This window comes from Gymnoscopelus microlampas (assembly GCF_963454915.1).
Source record: "Gymnoscopelus microlampas genome assembly, chromosome: 2".
Taxonomy (NCBI): domain Eukaryota; kingdom Metazoa; phylum Chordata; class Actinopteri; order Myctophiformes; family Myctophidae; genus Gymnoscopelus; species Gymnoscopelus microlampas.
The window spans coordinates 50658003-50676242 of record NC_139939.1 but is presented as its reverse complement, the minus strand read 5'-3'; the positions used below and the strand labels follow the sequence as shown (position 1 = coordinate 50676242).

The window sequence follows — 18240 nt, the reverse complement described above, 5'->3', positions numbered from 1 at the left end:
GAACTACTGTGTTTAACCACTATTCCCGGATCGTCTCCTCAGCTCCTACCCGTTCTATTCCCCTGAGTTCATCTCACTTCTCTGTCCCCTCCTTTGTTGTCCCCTCTATGTACCAGGTGTTTGTCACTGAAATGCTGCCAGTGTGAGAACAAGGCCTTTGGCCAGCCAAATGAAATAGACACTCGTCACATTGATGCCTGTGAGGTTTGGCAGGGCACCACGGCACTGGGCTGTATTGTTTCGTTTTGCTGGGTTGCATACCTATCTCAGGCACGTCTTTATACTGTAGGCATTATAGGCTAATACATTTTTTTTAAACTACAAAAAAGTTGTGAGCTTATAGATGGGCTCTTTTCGCTGTGCAACGCAGTCATGAAACCATTTATAAAATGAGGCTTAAGCGGTCAACTATACCACAACAAGCCCTTCAGCTCATGGAAACAGAAGGTACCACAAGGCAGTGCTCTCTCCATGGCATATTTTGAATGGTTGTGTGTATGTGAATTGCTGTAATGTATGTCATTGTGTACCGTTTGTGTTATGTCTGCACCGATATCACCAAGACAAATTCCTGTATAGGCCTTAGTTAATACTCTACTTTATGATTTAGTTAATGAAGCTCTGGCTGAGATAATCACTTACTTAAAGGGATAACAATTAGGACTTGTCGGTTGCTGTTGGTAAACACAACATTCAAAGTTGTCCCCTTGTTCCCGGTGCAGGCAGACCAGAGGGCACACCTGCTACTAAAAGGTTGATGCCCAGTAACATTACCAACAAACTCAAATAAAACAAAATAGGCGTGTTGACTTAGTTTTTTGCCAAACTAGTTCAGGTCCTTAGTGCCTCCCATCCCTGTCAGTTAAATTGGGTCACACACAGCAGGTTTTGCGAGTGAATCAAAACATTGTATTGTACCAGAGCCCACGGTTCCAAAGTTGTCTCATCCTGCTTCTCTCAATGTGACCCACTCTATGGAATCAGATCCGTAGCAAAATCTTTCTTACATTTTTTTGCAGCAGTAAATATACTATATTGTGTGCATTGATTTTTTCGTGGATAGTCATTTATATATGAATATCAAAATACATTTCTATATTGATTAATTTTGAGACTGATTTGACTCCCTACAGCTCAGGAATGAATAGTTCTGCGGCTGCCAGGCTTATACATTTTAATTGACTCACCATGTCCTGACCCACTTCTACTCGGGCCTGGTTAAGGCTTGACAGCCCAGTTCTCCGGCCCTGAAGTGCTTTACCCCCATTGTTGCTCTTAATCTGCACATAAGCCTCTTGCATCACTCGTACCTCTTAAAATACCGACACATTCTAAGCAATTTCTTTATCATAACCTCTTATCTTTTGACCTGGATGATGGTTGGTGATTAATTAATGTGATTACTCACTTTCTCAGATTTTTGTCTCTTTAGATTCAGGTTGAGAATTTTCGCTCCAATTTTATGAATGAATCTCTCTGAGCCATGCCTGCTATGTCAATTCACTTATTGCAGCACACGCTGTCTGCAAAGAAAGAGACATTTCAAGAGTTATGGTCTGCCTTGGGAGAAGGACATGCTGTATCTTTCTGCAGGCTGCCAGGAGCTGCACTGATCAAACCGATAATGACAGAAATTTGAATCCTCATTATTTTGGTAGATATCAGCATCTCGCTCATTAATAATGATTTGACGTTTTCATAGAACATTTGTTGGTATATTATTGCATTAATTCAGCATATTACATCAACATCTCAATTATTTTCAAAGACACTGGCATTGAAATGTGATAATGCTTCAGGACTGTTGAATGGCTGTGAATTGTAGGCAATATAAAATCATTCAAAGAGATTAGGATTTTATACACGATGCCCTGCTTACGTGTGGTTCCGGGAAACCGCATAATGATTCTGCAGCTGAATTCGTTCTGGTTTAAGGAGGACACACTCTCTCTCCCTCTCTCTCCCACCGCAAGGTCGAGATGCTGCCACAGTGACATCCCCCTCCCCCACTCTCCTTGGCTCTGTAGTGACACGCACATACGCACGATGTGTGCACACGCCTACCCGCTTATACAATGACCAATAGTGTGTATTTACATCCATATTGTAAGGCCTGCCTCAGCTTTGTGTGTGTGTGTGTGGTGACTCATACTACAGACATAATTAATGTAGGAGGTGACGCGAATGGAGGAGACTTGACGTATATCCATCTGTCTACGTGCTTCTCGACACTGTTATTTACCAGTAACCTACCTTTTTTCTCCTTTATTTCTATCGCTAATGTAGGCCTAGTTTCACATTTGTCTATCACGGTTTTTGCTTGAAATTTAGTTCGTTTTTTCAGCGAGCCACACCGTCGTTCGATTAAATATTAGTTGGGCATTACATAGCGCTTACATAGGCTGTATTATTGTATGCTTCTTTCCCCCTCAACCTCAGCCGTATCACTGCATTCACAGACTTGCTGTTACACAGAGCTTGGACGACCTTATGAACACAAATCGCTTGCACTGAACACCACCTCTACTCTCCTCGCCGCCATCCTTTGGTTCATCGCTGTTCGCTTTGATGCAAGCTTTCCCGGAACAAATGAGTTGCTCAATGAAGCCACTGTAGCGTTTAGCACCATTACTGATTTCCTTTGTTGTAAAAGAGGATATGATTTTATGCAGATTCCCATAACTCAGTGGTCACTGCTAGACGCTTCTAGTGAATTGAGCTGCTCTATAGAAAATAGAATTTCCCCCAGTTCAAATATGATTATTTTGGGGGGTCCCCAGCTCAAATATGATTATTTTGGGGGGTCCCCAGTTCAAATAGGGTGGTCCAGAGTTCAATGTGATTTATTTTGGAGGGTTGCACGAATCACGGTTATAGAGCTTAGCCTACTCATCACTTACTCGCTTGGCCTGTTTGATTACAGTGGGCATATTCTTGGCATCCGAAAACACTGAGCCTAAAAACTACCATTTTATTCAGACTGAACACGTTTAGAGTAGCCCCGTAAACAGCAGCACTAATTAAACATGGAAAATGCAATAATGATGCATTATTGGATTGGAGTGTTGGCAGTACTAAAGGTGTCCTCGAGTCACACCTGAGGTTGGGGGCATTTTGGGTTTTGCATTTCCCCCTGCCTTTCTTTTTTTTCTCTTTCTTCTTAACCACATGAACCCTGGCGTCCCTATTTTTGGCAAATTGCTCAAAATTGTAAAAAAAAACACATATATACTTTATATATATGCACAGCAAATCTGCAAGATCTGCTATTTTTGCTACTCTTGTACGATGAAGTATCAACTAGGGGTTAAGTGGTTAAAGGATTATGGGCCATAGAACAGTTTGGAGAGACACACAGATTAGGGGAGAGACAAGAAAGAACATCACAGCAGGGGAATATGTGGTTCCTGGGAGCGAGGTTCCTCTTAACCACTGGAGCATCACTGGACACACTCCTGATTAGATTGACTCGGAAGAGCATTTGGTAGTTGGCAGATGGGCTTCCTACTGCTCTCAGCATCCTGTGTGATACACACACACACACACACACACACACACACACACACACACACACACACACACACACACACACACACACACACACACACACACACACACACACACACACACACACACACACACACATCCACTCGGGCATGCATAAACTAGCCCTGCCGCACAGCATATGGTATATGTTCATCACATTTATGTACTGTATGAACTTATTGAGCTTTATATTAATATGCATTTAATATAAAACGCTTATGGCTATATATTTCTGCGTTGACATGGGCCAATCCCCAGCCCCCACTTTTGCTTTTGTGTGAGGCAATTCTGCCATTACAATGCATTCTGTGGTGAAATCATTGGAAGTAGTAAAGTGGGTGTTGAGGCATGTGCAGAGACTAAACACTGCAAAAACGTGTTCTTTGTCCAATTGAGTATCAAGCCTCCACTCGGATCAGATGGGACTCGTAGCAGATCCAAGGACAAATGAAAGAGTCTGCAAGTGGGTGATCTAGTTAGCAGGTTAACAAGGGAAATCAACACAGAAATCCAGTGACACGCAAGCAAGTTTGTGTTAACGTTTTGCCAGGCAGTTTTCACCAGCAAATTCACTGTCTGCATCAATGCAATGATCAGCATTTGCATATGAAATCTGTGTGGCTGTGGATTTGCATCTGTTTGCATCCTGCCTACCTGTAACTGGTCCCATGATGAGGCATCATTTCCCATGTAAACCTTTTTTTTCCCCCCATCGCGCTACCTTTTACATATCAGGATCACAGAGTCAGACCAGCCTTATAAGCCCTCGAGGCCTCAAACAATTAAAATGTAGGCATTTGGCAGAGTAGACACCCTGATCACCCTGAGTGACTTGGAAACAACCGCACCCATTTCCAAGATACATTTGTTTTGTTTTATCTCTTTCTCTATGATGAACATTATCTTATTAATCCGAACTTTTAATTTAACATTTTCTTGTTATTCTGCTTTATGCTTTGTTTTGTTCTTGAATGCTGTGATTCTGTATTCTACTCAGATGTCATCATGCTCACTTTGAGTATACTGAGAGAGCTATGGTGCAGCTGTACAAATACAACGTAGCAGGCCTATGTTCTATTGGTGTTATGACGCCCTGTACTGCTCTAGCTCCTTCTTCTTTTTCAAAACCTTTTCCAATCCATTGTGTCCTTGTTGTTGTCCCTGTCGGCTTGCCAGTCTAAAGCTGCGTAACTGGTTTGGCCCGGCTACAGTGAACAGGGAGTTGTTGGAGGCACGAGATGCATTACTTACAGGATCTTTTTTTCCCAATGGAAAAGCTTCATGTACTTCAGCCCTGGTGAAGTGCTCCTTATTCAAATATTCAGCCAGTGCACATTATTTGCATTGTAATGTAAGTGTTTGAAAAGGCCTGAATGGGGAGACCAGAACGAGATGTCCTTGTACAATACCTGAAATATTGAACATTTGGCCTTACTGCCGGTTCACATTAACCCATTGAGACCTGAAGCCGATTCTACATGTCTCCTAAATCTCAACAGTTTTCTGAAAAACCTATGTTTCTATATCAGTGGTGCTCAATCTTTTTCAAGTCAAGGACCCCCAAATGTATATGTATTTGGCCGCAGACCCCCATCAAAATATTTTGTTCCAGGGACCCCCCAGAAGCAAAGATTTGAGTTAAAAATGTTCGCTTTAAAAATATATATATTCAAAGATTTGCACACATTTTCACAATTTTTCAAAAATAGCAGATCTACAAGCTCGTAGCGCGGCACTCGGTGCCGCGCTATGAACTTGTAGATCTGCTATTTTTGAATAGCCCAAAGTGTAAAATAATGCTTTTTAGCTCAAATCAAAAAATGACACAGTTCCAGGTCTTAAGTATATGATGATTGTTTTATGTATTTATTTCTGTTGTCTAAAAGGGATATATCCACATTTAGCCACAGTGCTGGCATTGGATTGATGGAAGCATGTTGATCACAAACTCCATGTCACATAGAGCAGATTATCCGAGAAAGGCCGCAATTGTATCCGACGCCTATAGTCTGTTTTAAAGACGGAACCCATTTCTGCCAGTTGTTCTTCTCTCCTCTGCATTAGAATCATTCCTGCTGTCTGCTCAGTTCTCAGTAACTTAAATCTCTGTCAGTCCCAACCCTCACATGATGACCCAGTTTGGGGTTTATTGTTTTTTTTTCTCTCACTCTCTGAAATGAAAATGCAGAGGAAATTTTGTCCCCCATGTCATTTTGTTCGGTTCCCATCATTCTCTGCTGCTCTCACCTCCAATCCAGCTCCGACAATAGTCAAATTCATAATAATCATAATCGGCTGTATGCAAGGTCATAATCAACAAGGTCTTGTGTATCGCGTTTAGTTTTATTTTAAGTATTTGCAGGTTGGTTATTATGTGCCATAAATGACAACAAAACAATAATGGTGGTGGCACTTCAATGACCTTTACTGACTAATGCATTCAACAGCATGTAAGGCTACGTGTCGATTCCCTACAGTTAAGTTCAGTCAACACAACGCTAGCATATTGTTCTGCAATTTGGTCTTATCCTGAGCATCAGTTCCGGTTCTGCAGCATCCTCCTAATATCCTGGGGTGTTGAATGAAAGTGAGTGACCCAGGGCAGGGCAGCCAGCCAATCCAATCTTTTATTGGCATGCTGATGCTAGACAATGTTCAATTGCTTCTTAACCACCACCACAACATGACCGGGGTGTATGTGACCGGGCTAATGTGTGATCCCAACCCCCCTAATGATGTCTTTAACAGGTCGATCAATGCCTCGGCTTGGAGCCCTGTCTCTGTTGACAGTGGTCCTCATTTATCAATATTTAAACGCTTAAAAATACTTCGCTGAATAATCTACTGGGCGATACTAGATTTAACAAATGACATCCATGCCTATTTGTTTTTCTACCCCAGTAAAATAGCGACATCGTTTTTTTAATTCTATATATTAGAATGCTTTGTGAAAATGCTGTTAGTATTGGAAGATACATTTTGTTTACATTTGTCTGTGTTGGAAATCAAGAAAGGAAGGAAGTGGAAGGCGTGAAAAATGGTGTGAAGGTGTTTCACTGTTTAAAACAACGACCTGGGTCTTGAGTCTGTCAAACAACATTGCTTATGTAGCCTAACGTTTTGTTTGAAAAGCATAGGCTTATACACTATTATTAATTACTTTTCTGCTGGCTAAGTTTTCCTCTCAGAGGGGTCCGACTGTGTTTTGTCATGAAAAATCAGCACGACCACTGAATACCAATATCAGGGGGCTTTTGTTGCTGTATTGTTTTGACATCGCTTGACGAACAAGCTGTTCTGTGTCCTTGTCAAAGATCTTAATCGTGAAATCGCCTTCAACCAAAATGTTTCCACTTTCCCAGACGCCAGAAAAACCTGATGATAAAAATAGCGGCGGTTGACCTCTGGTCAGCTCGTTATACAACCCACTGCATTATACTGTAGTACATGGGGCCCAAATACGAGATGTGGCTCGCACCCAGCTTGTAAGTGTTCTGTGGTTGGCTGGATAGCCCCAGGCCCCAGGCCCCACACACACACACACACATAGGCCTGTCACCATTATTTCATAATTGTCTAATCGCAATTGTTTTATGTAATCGCAATTATTTTTTGCATAATCGTCATAATCAATTCTATGTTAAAAAATGTCATATATCAAAAAAATGACAAAAATAGTGAAAATAGACGATATATAAGCTCAAAACGCGTCGCAATGCGACGCGTTTTGAGCTTATAGATCGGCTATTTCCACTATTAATGTTTATTTTTAAGTATAAAGTAATTAAATGTGTTGTTTGTCATATCTGCCCTGTGTAAAATTCACTAAAATTCAGCTAAAAGCCAAACAGAAATGTATTTTTTGTTCATAATGTTCCATTAATTTTCAACGACAGAAACACAATTAAATCGTTAATTGCAATTATCTGGGTGATAATTAATCATCAACTTAAATTTGTAATCGTGACAGCCCTACACACACACACCATGGATTCCTGTTGATACATAAAGGGATTATTGCCCATGTCTCATTTTCAGCGTTGACTAGGTAAACAGGTGCCACAATTTAACCACTTAAGCGCTGTATAATTTGTTGTATGACAAATGGCGATAACAAAACCCACTGTAGATGTATGCCCAATTGGTCTTTTCTCTCATACAGTACTTCGTGTGCAGTTGATCAGAAGGCTGGGAAGGACTTTGTGTCCTGGTACTGTATACACGTTTATTTATTACCGTCACAGTCACAATAAAATGATAGTACGGCTCATCTGTTCTGCACTGGGTTTTGTACACTTTGTAAGTTTCATATTATTGCATCTTGACTCAGAAACGTATTCCTGTGTTACTCTACATATGGGCAATAACCTGAGTCAGTCATGTATATATACTGTATAGTGCAACCGTTTTCATATTCTGTGCTTTTACTACTTCTCAGTCGGCGAATTGGCCAGAGTCACAGTCACATAGTGGCCATTTTGCTCTTACTAGCAGGCCAGATCTTGTATAGCTGCCTGTCGGTAAGATCAACACGCTCTTTCCCTGTAGTACATACAGTACAGTACTGCACGCGCTAACATAACATGTACTTATGTATCCGTGCATTGCTGCTAAAGTAGTTTAGTTTTACCTACACCAGGGGTTGTTCAACGTTTTCAGGCCAAGGACCCCCTAGCTGAGAGAGAGCTGAAGCAGGGACCCCCTCTATACTGTATAAAATTGTGTTTCAACTTTTTTTGTTTACGTGGTCTGCTCTTTTTTCCCTCTACACCAAACACCTCTTTGCCAAAAATAGCCCATCTACAAGCTCACAACGCCTCGCAGCGCGAGGCGTTGTGAGCTTGTAGATCTGCTATTTTTGGCTAAAGTTCTCCCCAGAAAAGGGATGCTAGGATTCAATTGGTTAAGGTAAAAATATAAAAAAATATATCAAATCACACAAAAATTTGGCGGACCCCCTGTAGTAACTCTGAGGACCCCCTAGGGGTCCCGGACCCCCTGTTGAAGACCCCTGACCTACACTATTTCCCAATTTTATCTTTATTCTTCTTATTTTAGTTATTTTATTACATGAATGTTAAGCATTATTATTATCTTATTATATTGTGTTATTAGCACAGTTTTGCAGAACATGCCACCAACATTTCGCTGCTTGTACATGTATGACATAGAGGGAGTGACAAAGCCCTCTTAAGCCCTCTTTGAATCTCTTAAATACAGCGAAATAGTTCTCTGTATGCAGGAAGGGAGTAACAGGGGATTGTTTTAATATTTTCTCTCATGCGTGTCTGGAAAAAACATAACATCTCCAGGCAAATTCAAGGGTTCCCACATCTCAAGATTGCTCACATCTTGGCCTGTGGAGGTGTGTTGGAATGTATCCTGTCGCTATGGGAACTACAGGAACACACACACACAAACACGCACGCACGCGCGCGCAAGGGCACGCACACGCACAAACGCACACCCCAAATGGCTTAGCCAGTCTTTTGCTTCGCTTAGGACTAGCTAGACTGACTTATACAGCAGTGGTTCTCAAACTTTTTCATGTCAGGGACCCCCAAATTGACACGTATTAGCCCGCGGACCCCCATTTAATGACATTTCTATCTCTGGGACCCCAATTTATATCCTAAAATCAGTGATAATTTAACTCTGAGAGTGTACACTCTCAGAGTTACAGACCCACAAGGGTCTATTTGGTTCCTTACTATCCATCATTTAGCTGGGGACCCCCTGGAACTCCCTCAAGGACCCCTGGGGGTCCCCGAACCCCACTTTGAGAACCAAGGTTATACAGTACATAACTTTCTTTTTCATTAAAGTATTGAATCAGAGAAAGATAAATATTTGCTGTCGTGAAGTTTGGGTTGCCCTTTTTTTCGGTTGATTTATACTTTAAGACAACAGCTGGGTGTTACAGTATCTTAAAGCATGTGACTTTAGATTAGATTGGTTTTGAAAACATACAAAAGGTCTGGTTTAATCACGTGTTATAAAACTGGCTGGACATCATTGTGGGTGGATAAGTGCAGGTATATATTGTTGTGGCTTTTAAGTGTGCTCCTCCCATCACAGATGTTTTGTTTAATTAAGCCTAGTAGTCACTACAAGGAACCTGCTGTGAGCTTGTGCTTATGTTTTGATATGTGATTACTTTTGGTTTCAAAGCTCAAGCTAAGCATTGGGGCCTGGGTCTGAACCTACCAGTCTCACAGCATTATCACCTCGCCTGATGTACCTGGAGATTTGCAGACAGGTCTGAGGAGACTCTGATCATACTGTATGCCAGGGGTCTTCAACCTTTTCAGGCCAAGGACCCCCTAACTGAGAGAGAGATGAAGCAGGGACCCCCACTATATATTACATAACATTGTGTTGCAGATTAAAGCTTTTCATAGATGTTGGATTCATATTAATGTGTATTTTCAGACATTTAACGACTTAAACCATCAATACTTGGTGAACTTTCACTCTGTACTTGGTCTGCTCGTTTTTCCCTCTTTGCCGAAAATAGCAGATCTACAAGCTCACAACGCCTCGCCCTGCGAGGCGTTGTGAGCTTGTAGATCGGCTATTTTCGGCTAAAGTTGTCCTTGGAATATAGGGATGCTAGGGTTCAAGTGGTTAATGTGAAAAACAATGATATCACACAGATATTTGGCGGACCCCCTGTAGCAACTCTGAGGACCCCCTAGGGGTCCCGGACCCCCTGTTGAAGACCCCTGCTGTATGCTGTGAAGATCAAGAACAGATGCATATCAGTTCTTTTTGTGACCCATTTCTTGCATTATGTATTCTTATTTTTAATCAATGCTAATGATCAAGTAATGCTGTTTTGTATAACTACGTGATGTCGTGACTCACTGACTCACTCCCAAAATGTACCTTCAGTTGTGTGTATATTTACACACATAGCCACACAAGTCACGAGGGGTGAACCTTACTTAAGTTTAAATTGTGACTCAGGATCAACACTGTCTGTCAGATCCTGTTGGAGGTGGAGATATCCCCGGATAGGCTTTAACTGTTTTGTTTATAAACAAACCACCCATTTGAGTAAGGTTCTGGTTTAGCTGTGAACTTGAAATTAGCATTACTTCCTCTAATTAATGCATGATGGGGAAACCAACAGTTGTGCTTGAAGTTGGTTCTCTTGGAGCTGTGCAGGGCTCTACACTAAGGTCCAGATTGTTTCTTCCTACATTTTAAATTGTGTTGAGGACAGAACCAGACCCAGTGTGTCAACATGTTGGCTGCAGACAGTCACTCATCACATGGCAAACTACATAAAATACAGTAAGGTAAAAACAACAAAAAAAAGTGTGTATGTGTGTATATATATATATATATATATATTCCCTCCCTACTATTAAGTTCCCCAATATATTTTATCGGTATAATAATATATATATTTTTTTAAACTGATTTTCAAGCAGTATACATAATTAAGTTGATGTGGAAATTAGTTTTTCCAGTTACATTTTACAGCCACCTACATCACTGGCAAAGCAAAAGCAGGCTTGTGTTTTTGTCACTTCTATTTTTAGGGGCTTTAGCCAATGCTAGTGCTGATCCCCGTACACATTGTGTTATGGGGATTGGTAAAAGCAATGCTCTGAATGATTCTCTCTATTGAAATGTGTGCTCAGTGCCAATGTCAGAAAGACATTGCAGAAATCGAATGCAACAATGTCTCTCATCAAAGAAACCTCGTAATGAGAACACATTTGCCAATCTATGAGACTATAATAACTGGATGGGACTTTGATTTCACTCCCCTGCGTCTATTGACAGAACAAAGCAGCATGCCACTCCATTTCTCTGTGAAGAATAGTCTGGAAAGATGACCTTTTACTAGGCTTCCTGTTTTTCATCCCATTTAAAAGCGAGGCTGTGTTCGAAGATGCAACTCGGGCTAATTTTAACATCGTTTTTTTTGAGGGGATGGGGGATTTTATATTTGATTCATAATTGATATAATACAATGAATCCTTTCAAACCATCAGCTTTTTTTCTTTCACAGTTTTACACCAACACAGAGCTCTCAACATTCCCCAAAAAAAATGTGTTTACCATATTAAGTGTTTTTTAGAAGGACTTGTTTAACCCATTAAGACCTGGAACTGTCATTTTTAGATTTGAGCTAAAAAGCATTATTTTACACTTTGGGCTATTCAAAAATAGCAGATATACCGAGTGCCGCGCACGAAAAATCGTGAAAATGTGTGCAAATCTTCTGAATATATATATTTTTAAAGCGAACATTTTTAACTCAAATCTTTGCTTCTGGGGGTCCCTGGAACACCATATTTTGATGGGGGTCTGCGGCCAAATACGTATAACTGTGGGGGTCCTTGACATGAAAAAGATTGAGCACCGCTGATACAGAAACATACGTTTTTCAGAAAACTGTTGGGATTTAGGAGACATGTAGAATCGGCTTCAGGTCTCAATGGATTGTTAAGAGATTCCCATGTTGGGGATGCCATGGCACTTGCTATGGTCGAGTTGGCTGTTTGTTTGTTGTTGATCTAATGGACAGCTGATGTTTACAGGCCAGTGCTGTACTGTAGTGCTGACTGCTATACAAAGGACGGGCCACATTGTGTTCTAGAGTGTCAGGCACTGAACAACAGAGATCAGCATTCACTCAGCCAGTGGGCAGAGAGGGCACGGAGTCATCAGTGGCTCAATAGCCCTGGCACACTGGTATGTCAGAAACCGCTGTACCCTGCTGACTGCCTACTAATGCCACAACAGTATCCTGCTGCTGATACCGCTCACATACTAATCAGTCCAAACCAAGACCCCAGAGTTGCTGAGAAACATTGAAGCCGCCACCCCAGTGGCCAAAGCTGGAACTGCAGGCGGGGAGAAATACATGCACGAGCAAAACATACCGAGATATATTTATATATATAGATATAAATATGTAAACATATTATACATAAATACATATGCATTTACATATAAATAGGCATCTCGAGTGTATTTAATAAATATCTCGCGTTCAATCCTTGACACACAGGCTGCCGTAGAACGCAAAAAGGACACTAGTGCGCATGCTCATAACTCTGTGTGTGTCCAAAAACGACTCAATAATTCTACTTCCGGCAGGCTTCCGGGTGCTTCAAAACGCCAGTGAGCACATTCATTGAAATGATAGCTGGGGGCGGGGCAATCCGCCCTCTAGTTATATTATACCTCTATGGTCCAAACCCTCTTGTAAATGCTATGCTTGTCAAGGCAAAACGGGTCATGGATTTTTTTTTACACAATCAAAGAAGCGATTACCACAATTGACCTAGTTGTGAACATTCAAGTATTATTCTGTTCACATAATATTGCAAATTTACAATACAAATAAAAGCGTTGCCAAACACAGTGACATGTCTTTCCCACTCAATATGAATGTGCTATTGACACAAAAAAGGTGTGTATTTTTTTGCAGAGAGAAGGTTGTGTGCACATCCCACGCCTGTATTTAGGCCAGGTGCTGGACATCAAGGAGGAATCGAGGAAAAGAAGGAGGAGGTCCGCACACTGTTTCAAGCTCCAAGAAACTCGCCTTTTATTATTACTGCAACGTTTCGACCGTTAGGTCTTCATCAGGCAAATATTCAATATTTGCCTGATGAAGACCTAACGGTCCTGTTATAGTTTCCACAGCACCTGAATTGATCTCAGACAATACAGTTTATAAGGGCTCACCACCCCCCCCCCCCCCCCCCTTGAGAACAGCACTGGCTCTTTGGTCTCTCCCTCTTTTCTCCTCTGAAAGGGAGTTTCTGCATTCAGTCACACACTACAGTACAGTATGTTTCCATGCTCTGTTCCCTTTGACGAAAGCGGCGGGTTTTGCACTTCCATTTTCTCTTTTGTTGTTTTCTTCTCCTCTCCTTTCTTTCTTTTTCTTTTCTTTTCTCTCTCACTCTTGTCTCTATCCTTCTCAGCGTTGCAGTCTCAGATTGCATTGCTTCACTATGTTTCACATTCAGTCAAGGAGTTTCACAGTAATTAGTCAAACTATTAGAAAAGGCCTCATGATCCATCGCGGCAGTGGTGGAAAGTAACTAAGTACATTTACTCAAGTACTGTACTTAAGTACAATTTTGAGGTATTTGTACTTTACTTGAGTATTTCCAATTTCCAATACTTTTACTTCTACTCCACTACATCTCAAAGGCAAATATTATACTTTTACTCCACTACAATTACTTGAAAACTTTAGTTACTAGTTACTTCTCAGATATAAATTATGATATTATGAAACACATTAACCACTATAGCCCTATTTTATACCTAGGCTATTTGAAAATCATCGCGGTGCATCAAGGGTTTGTCCAGTGTTTATACAAACACAATTGGCTTGTGTTTGGGGGAGGGAAGCCGGGTGGAGAGGGTGCTATTTGTCACACGGCACATACTTCTACAGGCTGGGCCGGCACCTGTCCCTAGGGATTGTTGGGCGGGATGGAGTAGGACGGTGGCTCTACGTCCTCCCGGTGGGGGCTCCTCACTGGCAGGTGAGCCAGTAAGATACAACAGCAGTGACAACACACAGAAATGTGTGTGGGGAGGAATTAATTGGCATAACGAACGACGGTACATTTGGGATAAAAGGGGGTAGCGTATGCTAGCTAATACAATATAAAGAGCGCATCTGCAGTGGTCTTTCATTGAGAAAAGTAGACCCTGGTGTCGGGTAGAACACCTACTGGTTGACAAGTAGTACTGCCTCAAACTCACAACAATTGTGCAATATCACCCATGGGTCAAGCAGGGATTCCGTCTCGCAGAGCAGTAGAGTTTTGGTCTCCCACACCGGTTCAGCCCAGGTTCAAATCCCAGGGAGGACATGATGAAACTCATGGATAGAAGCTTTAATAATGATGCCAACCTCTTAACTTGGCATGACCCTATTCGCCCTCAGCAGACCAGTTCTGTCTGATGTTTAGACTTGCCATACCCATGCTTGCAGCTGTATCATCGTGCGAATCGGATCCAAACATCATACTGCTGCAGTATTACTGTGTGTGACACTGTGTGTACCGGCAAAAGGCCCTGTTGCGTAACAGCTCGCTTTTGGCGTCTGCACAATAGCGTGTCTCTGTTTTCTGTTTATGAGAACATGGTTGTGCTGCTACACCTGGGGAACGGCAACAATTATTTTGTATTGAACCATTTTTTGTTGTTGTAGGCAAGCCAACACCACTGGCTGCTCTGGCTCTACTCCACAGAGAACCTTGGGAACCGAGAGCAGTGCAGAAAGATGCAGAATAGACTTTTGTTTGGTTTTTGTTCTGCCCATGTGTTTTCATCTATCTTACACAGTGGTGGAAAAAGTACTGAAATTCTTTACTTAAGTAAAAGTACCAATACTGCAATATAAAAATACTCTGTTACAAGTAAAAGTCCAGAATTCTAAATTTACTTGAATAAAAGTACAAAAGTATTGGCATCAAAATGTACTTAAAGTACCAAAAGTAAAAGTACTAAATATTTTCAAATAGCCTATGTATAAAATAGGGCTAAAGTGGTTACTGTAGGTTTCATTATGTCATAGTTTATATCTGAAAAGTACCTAGTAACTAAAGTTTTCAAGTAATTGTAGTGGAGTAAAAGTACAATATTTGCCTCTGAGATGTAGTGGAGTAGAAGTAAAAGTATTGGAAAAGTATGAAAAAGTAAAGTACAAATACCTCAAAATTGTACTTAAGTACAGTACTTAAGTAAATGTACTTAATTACTTTCCACCACTGGTCTTACATTGAACCTCCGCTAAATGAAGTTTATTTGCAGGCACGCCTCCTGCCATTCTAAAATTGTGTAAATTGTGAATTTTAAGATTTCAGAGGATGTCAGAGAATACCAATTAAACGACTGTTCTCTTTCTTAACGCTCCTTTCTCAGGCCTATGAGAGGCGCTTCCCGAAATGCCACCTCATCCCCATGTTCGTGGCCAGCGACGTGGTCAGTGAGGAGACCAGTGAGGATGGATCCACTCATAAGGTGGAGCGGCGCTGCGCCCTGGACGTGGACGCCCCGCGCCTCCTCAAAAGGGTGTGTGTGGCGCACAGATCTGAGAACCCTCTTTGACACCCTGCAAAATATGACCTCCTTAACCCTTTAAGATCTGTGTCATTTTAAGATTTCTTTGGCTATATAAAAAATAGCAGATATACAAGCTCATAGCGCGGCACCGAGTGCCGCGCTATGAGCTTGTATATCTGCTATTTTTTAGAAAAATCATGATTTTTTTTGCAAATCTTTTATATACATGTTTTTTACTCAAATCTTTGCTCCTGGCGGTCCCTGGAACAAAATATTTTTAGATGGGAGGGGGTCTGCGGTCAAATACATATTATTTTGGGAGTCCTTGACATGAAAAAAGTTTGAAAACCATTGATAATATAGCAACATAAGTAAAAAAAATAAATACATTTTTTTTTTAGTTAAAAAGTACTTTAGGATTCAGAAGACATTTGTAAAATCCCCAGATGCAAAGATTTGAGTTAAAAACTTTCGCTTTAAAAAAGTATATATATATATTCAAACTAAAGATTTGCACACTTTTTCACGATTTAAAAAAAAAAAAAATCAGATCTACAAGCTCATAGCGCGGCACTCGGTGCCGCGCTATGAGCTTGTAGATCTGATATTTTTGAATAGCCAAAGAAATCTTAAAAGGACACACATGCGTTCCCTTCCCGGCCTTAAAGGGTTAGACAGAGAGCGAGAGGAGATCGGAGCCGGGAAGGACAACTTGTTTGCATCCTCCACTAGTCTGACAGTACAATTGCTGCCTTCAAAATAAAGTGAATTTCTTGGGTGTTATATATGTTAGATATTCACTGCCACTATTTGTGTGTGTTGCAGATTGCGGGGGTGGATTACGTGTACTTCATCCAGAGGAACACACTGAACCGACGGGAGAGGACGCTTCACATCGAGTCCCACAATGAGACCTTCTCCAATAGGGTTATCATCCACGAAACCTGCTGCTACTCGGTCAGTAGCGCATACACACACACACACGCATGCACTTAAACACGCCTTCTAACATTTGTATTCAGCCTCCGCCTAGCCAGCCGTGGACAATGCGCTGATGTTAATGTTCTCGCTTCCCCCTTGTTTCCTTCCTGCCTCCTTTTCAAAGCGTTCTCTAAATAGACAGAGAAAGCTGTGTTCCCACTTGTCACTAGCTATTCCAAGACATCTTTCTGCTGAATAATTTAGCGCCCCCACACACACACACACACACACACACACACACACACACACACACACACACACACACACACACACATTCTGCCCGAATGGACTCAGACAAACACAGATCTGAAGCCAGCACAGCCTGTGCTCAACCCTCAGGCCCACGCCACTGTTGTGTATTAGTATCCTAAACTCTGACCTGAGGCCTGCTCTTGAGTTAATGGATTCGCTCTGAATGAATGAGGTCAAGCACACGCTGTATTATCCTCCAAACAATTTTAGGTCCACCGTCCAAGGCTGCACACGGGGGTAATTATTATCATGTGATTTTGGCACGCATACAGTAGCAGACATTAACTCTGATAGACTCACAATTAGACTGAGCTAATGGACTTGGCCAGAACTGAAATGTTTTGATACCTACGGCTAATCTAGCTGCAAGTGTGTTAGCACATGTACTGTATGCAGCACACCTATGATAATCAGTAAGCTGTTTACCAAATGGCTTACGGGGACAGCTAGTACTACAGGAGTATGTTAATCAGGGTTCCCACGGTCATGAAATTCCTGGACATTTTTGAAATTAGAAAAACAGTTTTCCAGGCCCTGGAAAAGGTTTGGAATTAATCAAATGTTTTGGGAAAATGTTCAAAACTGTTAGTTTTCAGGATTCAAATTCTAAAATGTCAAAAGTAGCAGATCTACAAGCTCGAAACGCGTCGCTTCGCGCCGCGTTTCGAGCTTGTAGATCTGCTACTTTTGATGCTTTTGTGTGACACTGTAGTTGAGAGGTTTCTCCCCGACAGCAACGAAATACATTGTTTTTGTCAAACATTACTTGAAAGACAGGTAAAATGTGGTAAAATGCAGTGCTACTTGATACGTTGTTAGCTTGTAGATCTGTTCTTTTTGTCACGTGACACCTTCGCTCGAGTCCGTCTTGGGCCATTGATGGCACACTGGTTTAAGAGTCTCATTATTGCACTGTATGATTTCTATAGTCCTGGAAATGGGGAAAATACTTTGGAAAAGTTATGGAAAAGTTTTGAAAATTCATTGTTAAAAATGTGTGGGAACCCTGGTTAATTGTTATGAGACATACACAGAAAGACTAGATAAGTCTTGGCATTCTGCCACTAACTCGCCATACCGCAACTTTTTCCTCTCGTATACTTCCTGAATGCCCTTCTGCTCCCATGGAACTGTCGACACAGGGACACGGTTCTAAGTTGCCAACAACAACAGGACGATGTCAGGTCTCAGCATGGCGGTGATGTCGTGAAACATAGCTGCTTGTTGTCGAGGTGCGCTCTCATTGACGAGTCACTCTCTGGGGCCAGGCGCGATGTTCTGTGTGGGCCTGGGCAGTTGGATTGGGCATGGGATCGTCCCGGCACCACACTAGAGGCATTTTCCACAGGTCACTTACATCCCACTGAACTTGGTCGACTGCCCTTCCATTTTGTCCACTGGCGT

The 18240-nt window shown here is 41.6% G+C and overlaps 1 protein-coding gene across 2 annotated transcripts in view; it reads left to right on the top strand.

Moving 5' to 3' along the window:
- The window catches only part of LOC311035772 (SEC14-like protein 1), a 44902-nt gene that overhangs the window by 8236 nt on the left and 18426 nt on the right, over positions 1-18240 (top strand). For both annotated transcript variants that reach the window (XM_084044205.1, XM_084044204.1), the window contains exons 3-4: positions 15463-15612; positions 16429-16560. In XM_084044205.1, the coding sequence (XP_083900331.1) occupies positions 15463-15612; positions 16429-16560 (282 nt within the window). The remainder of the gene's footprint in view (positions 1-15462; positions 15613-16428; positions 16561-18240) is intronic.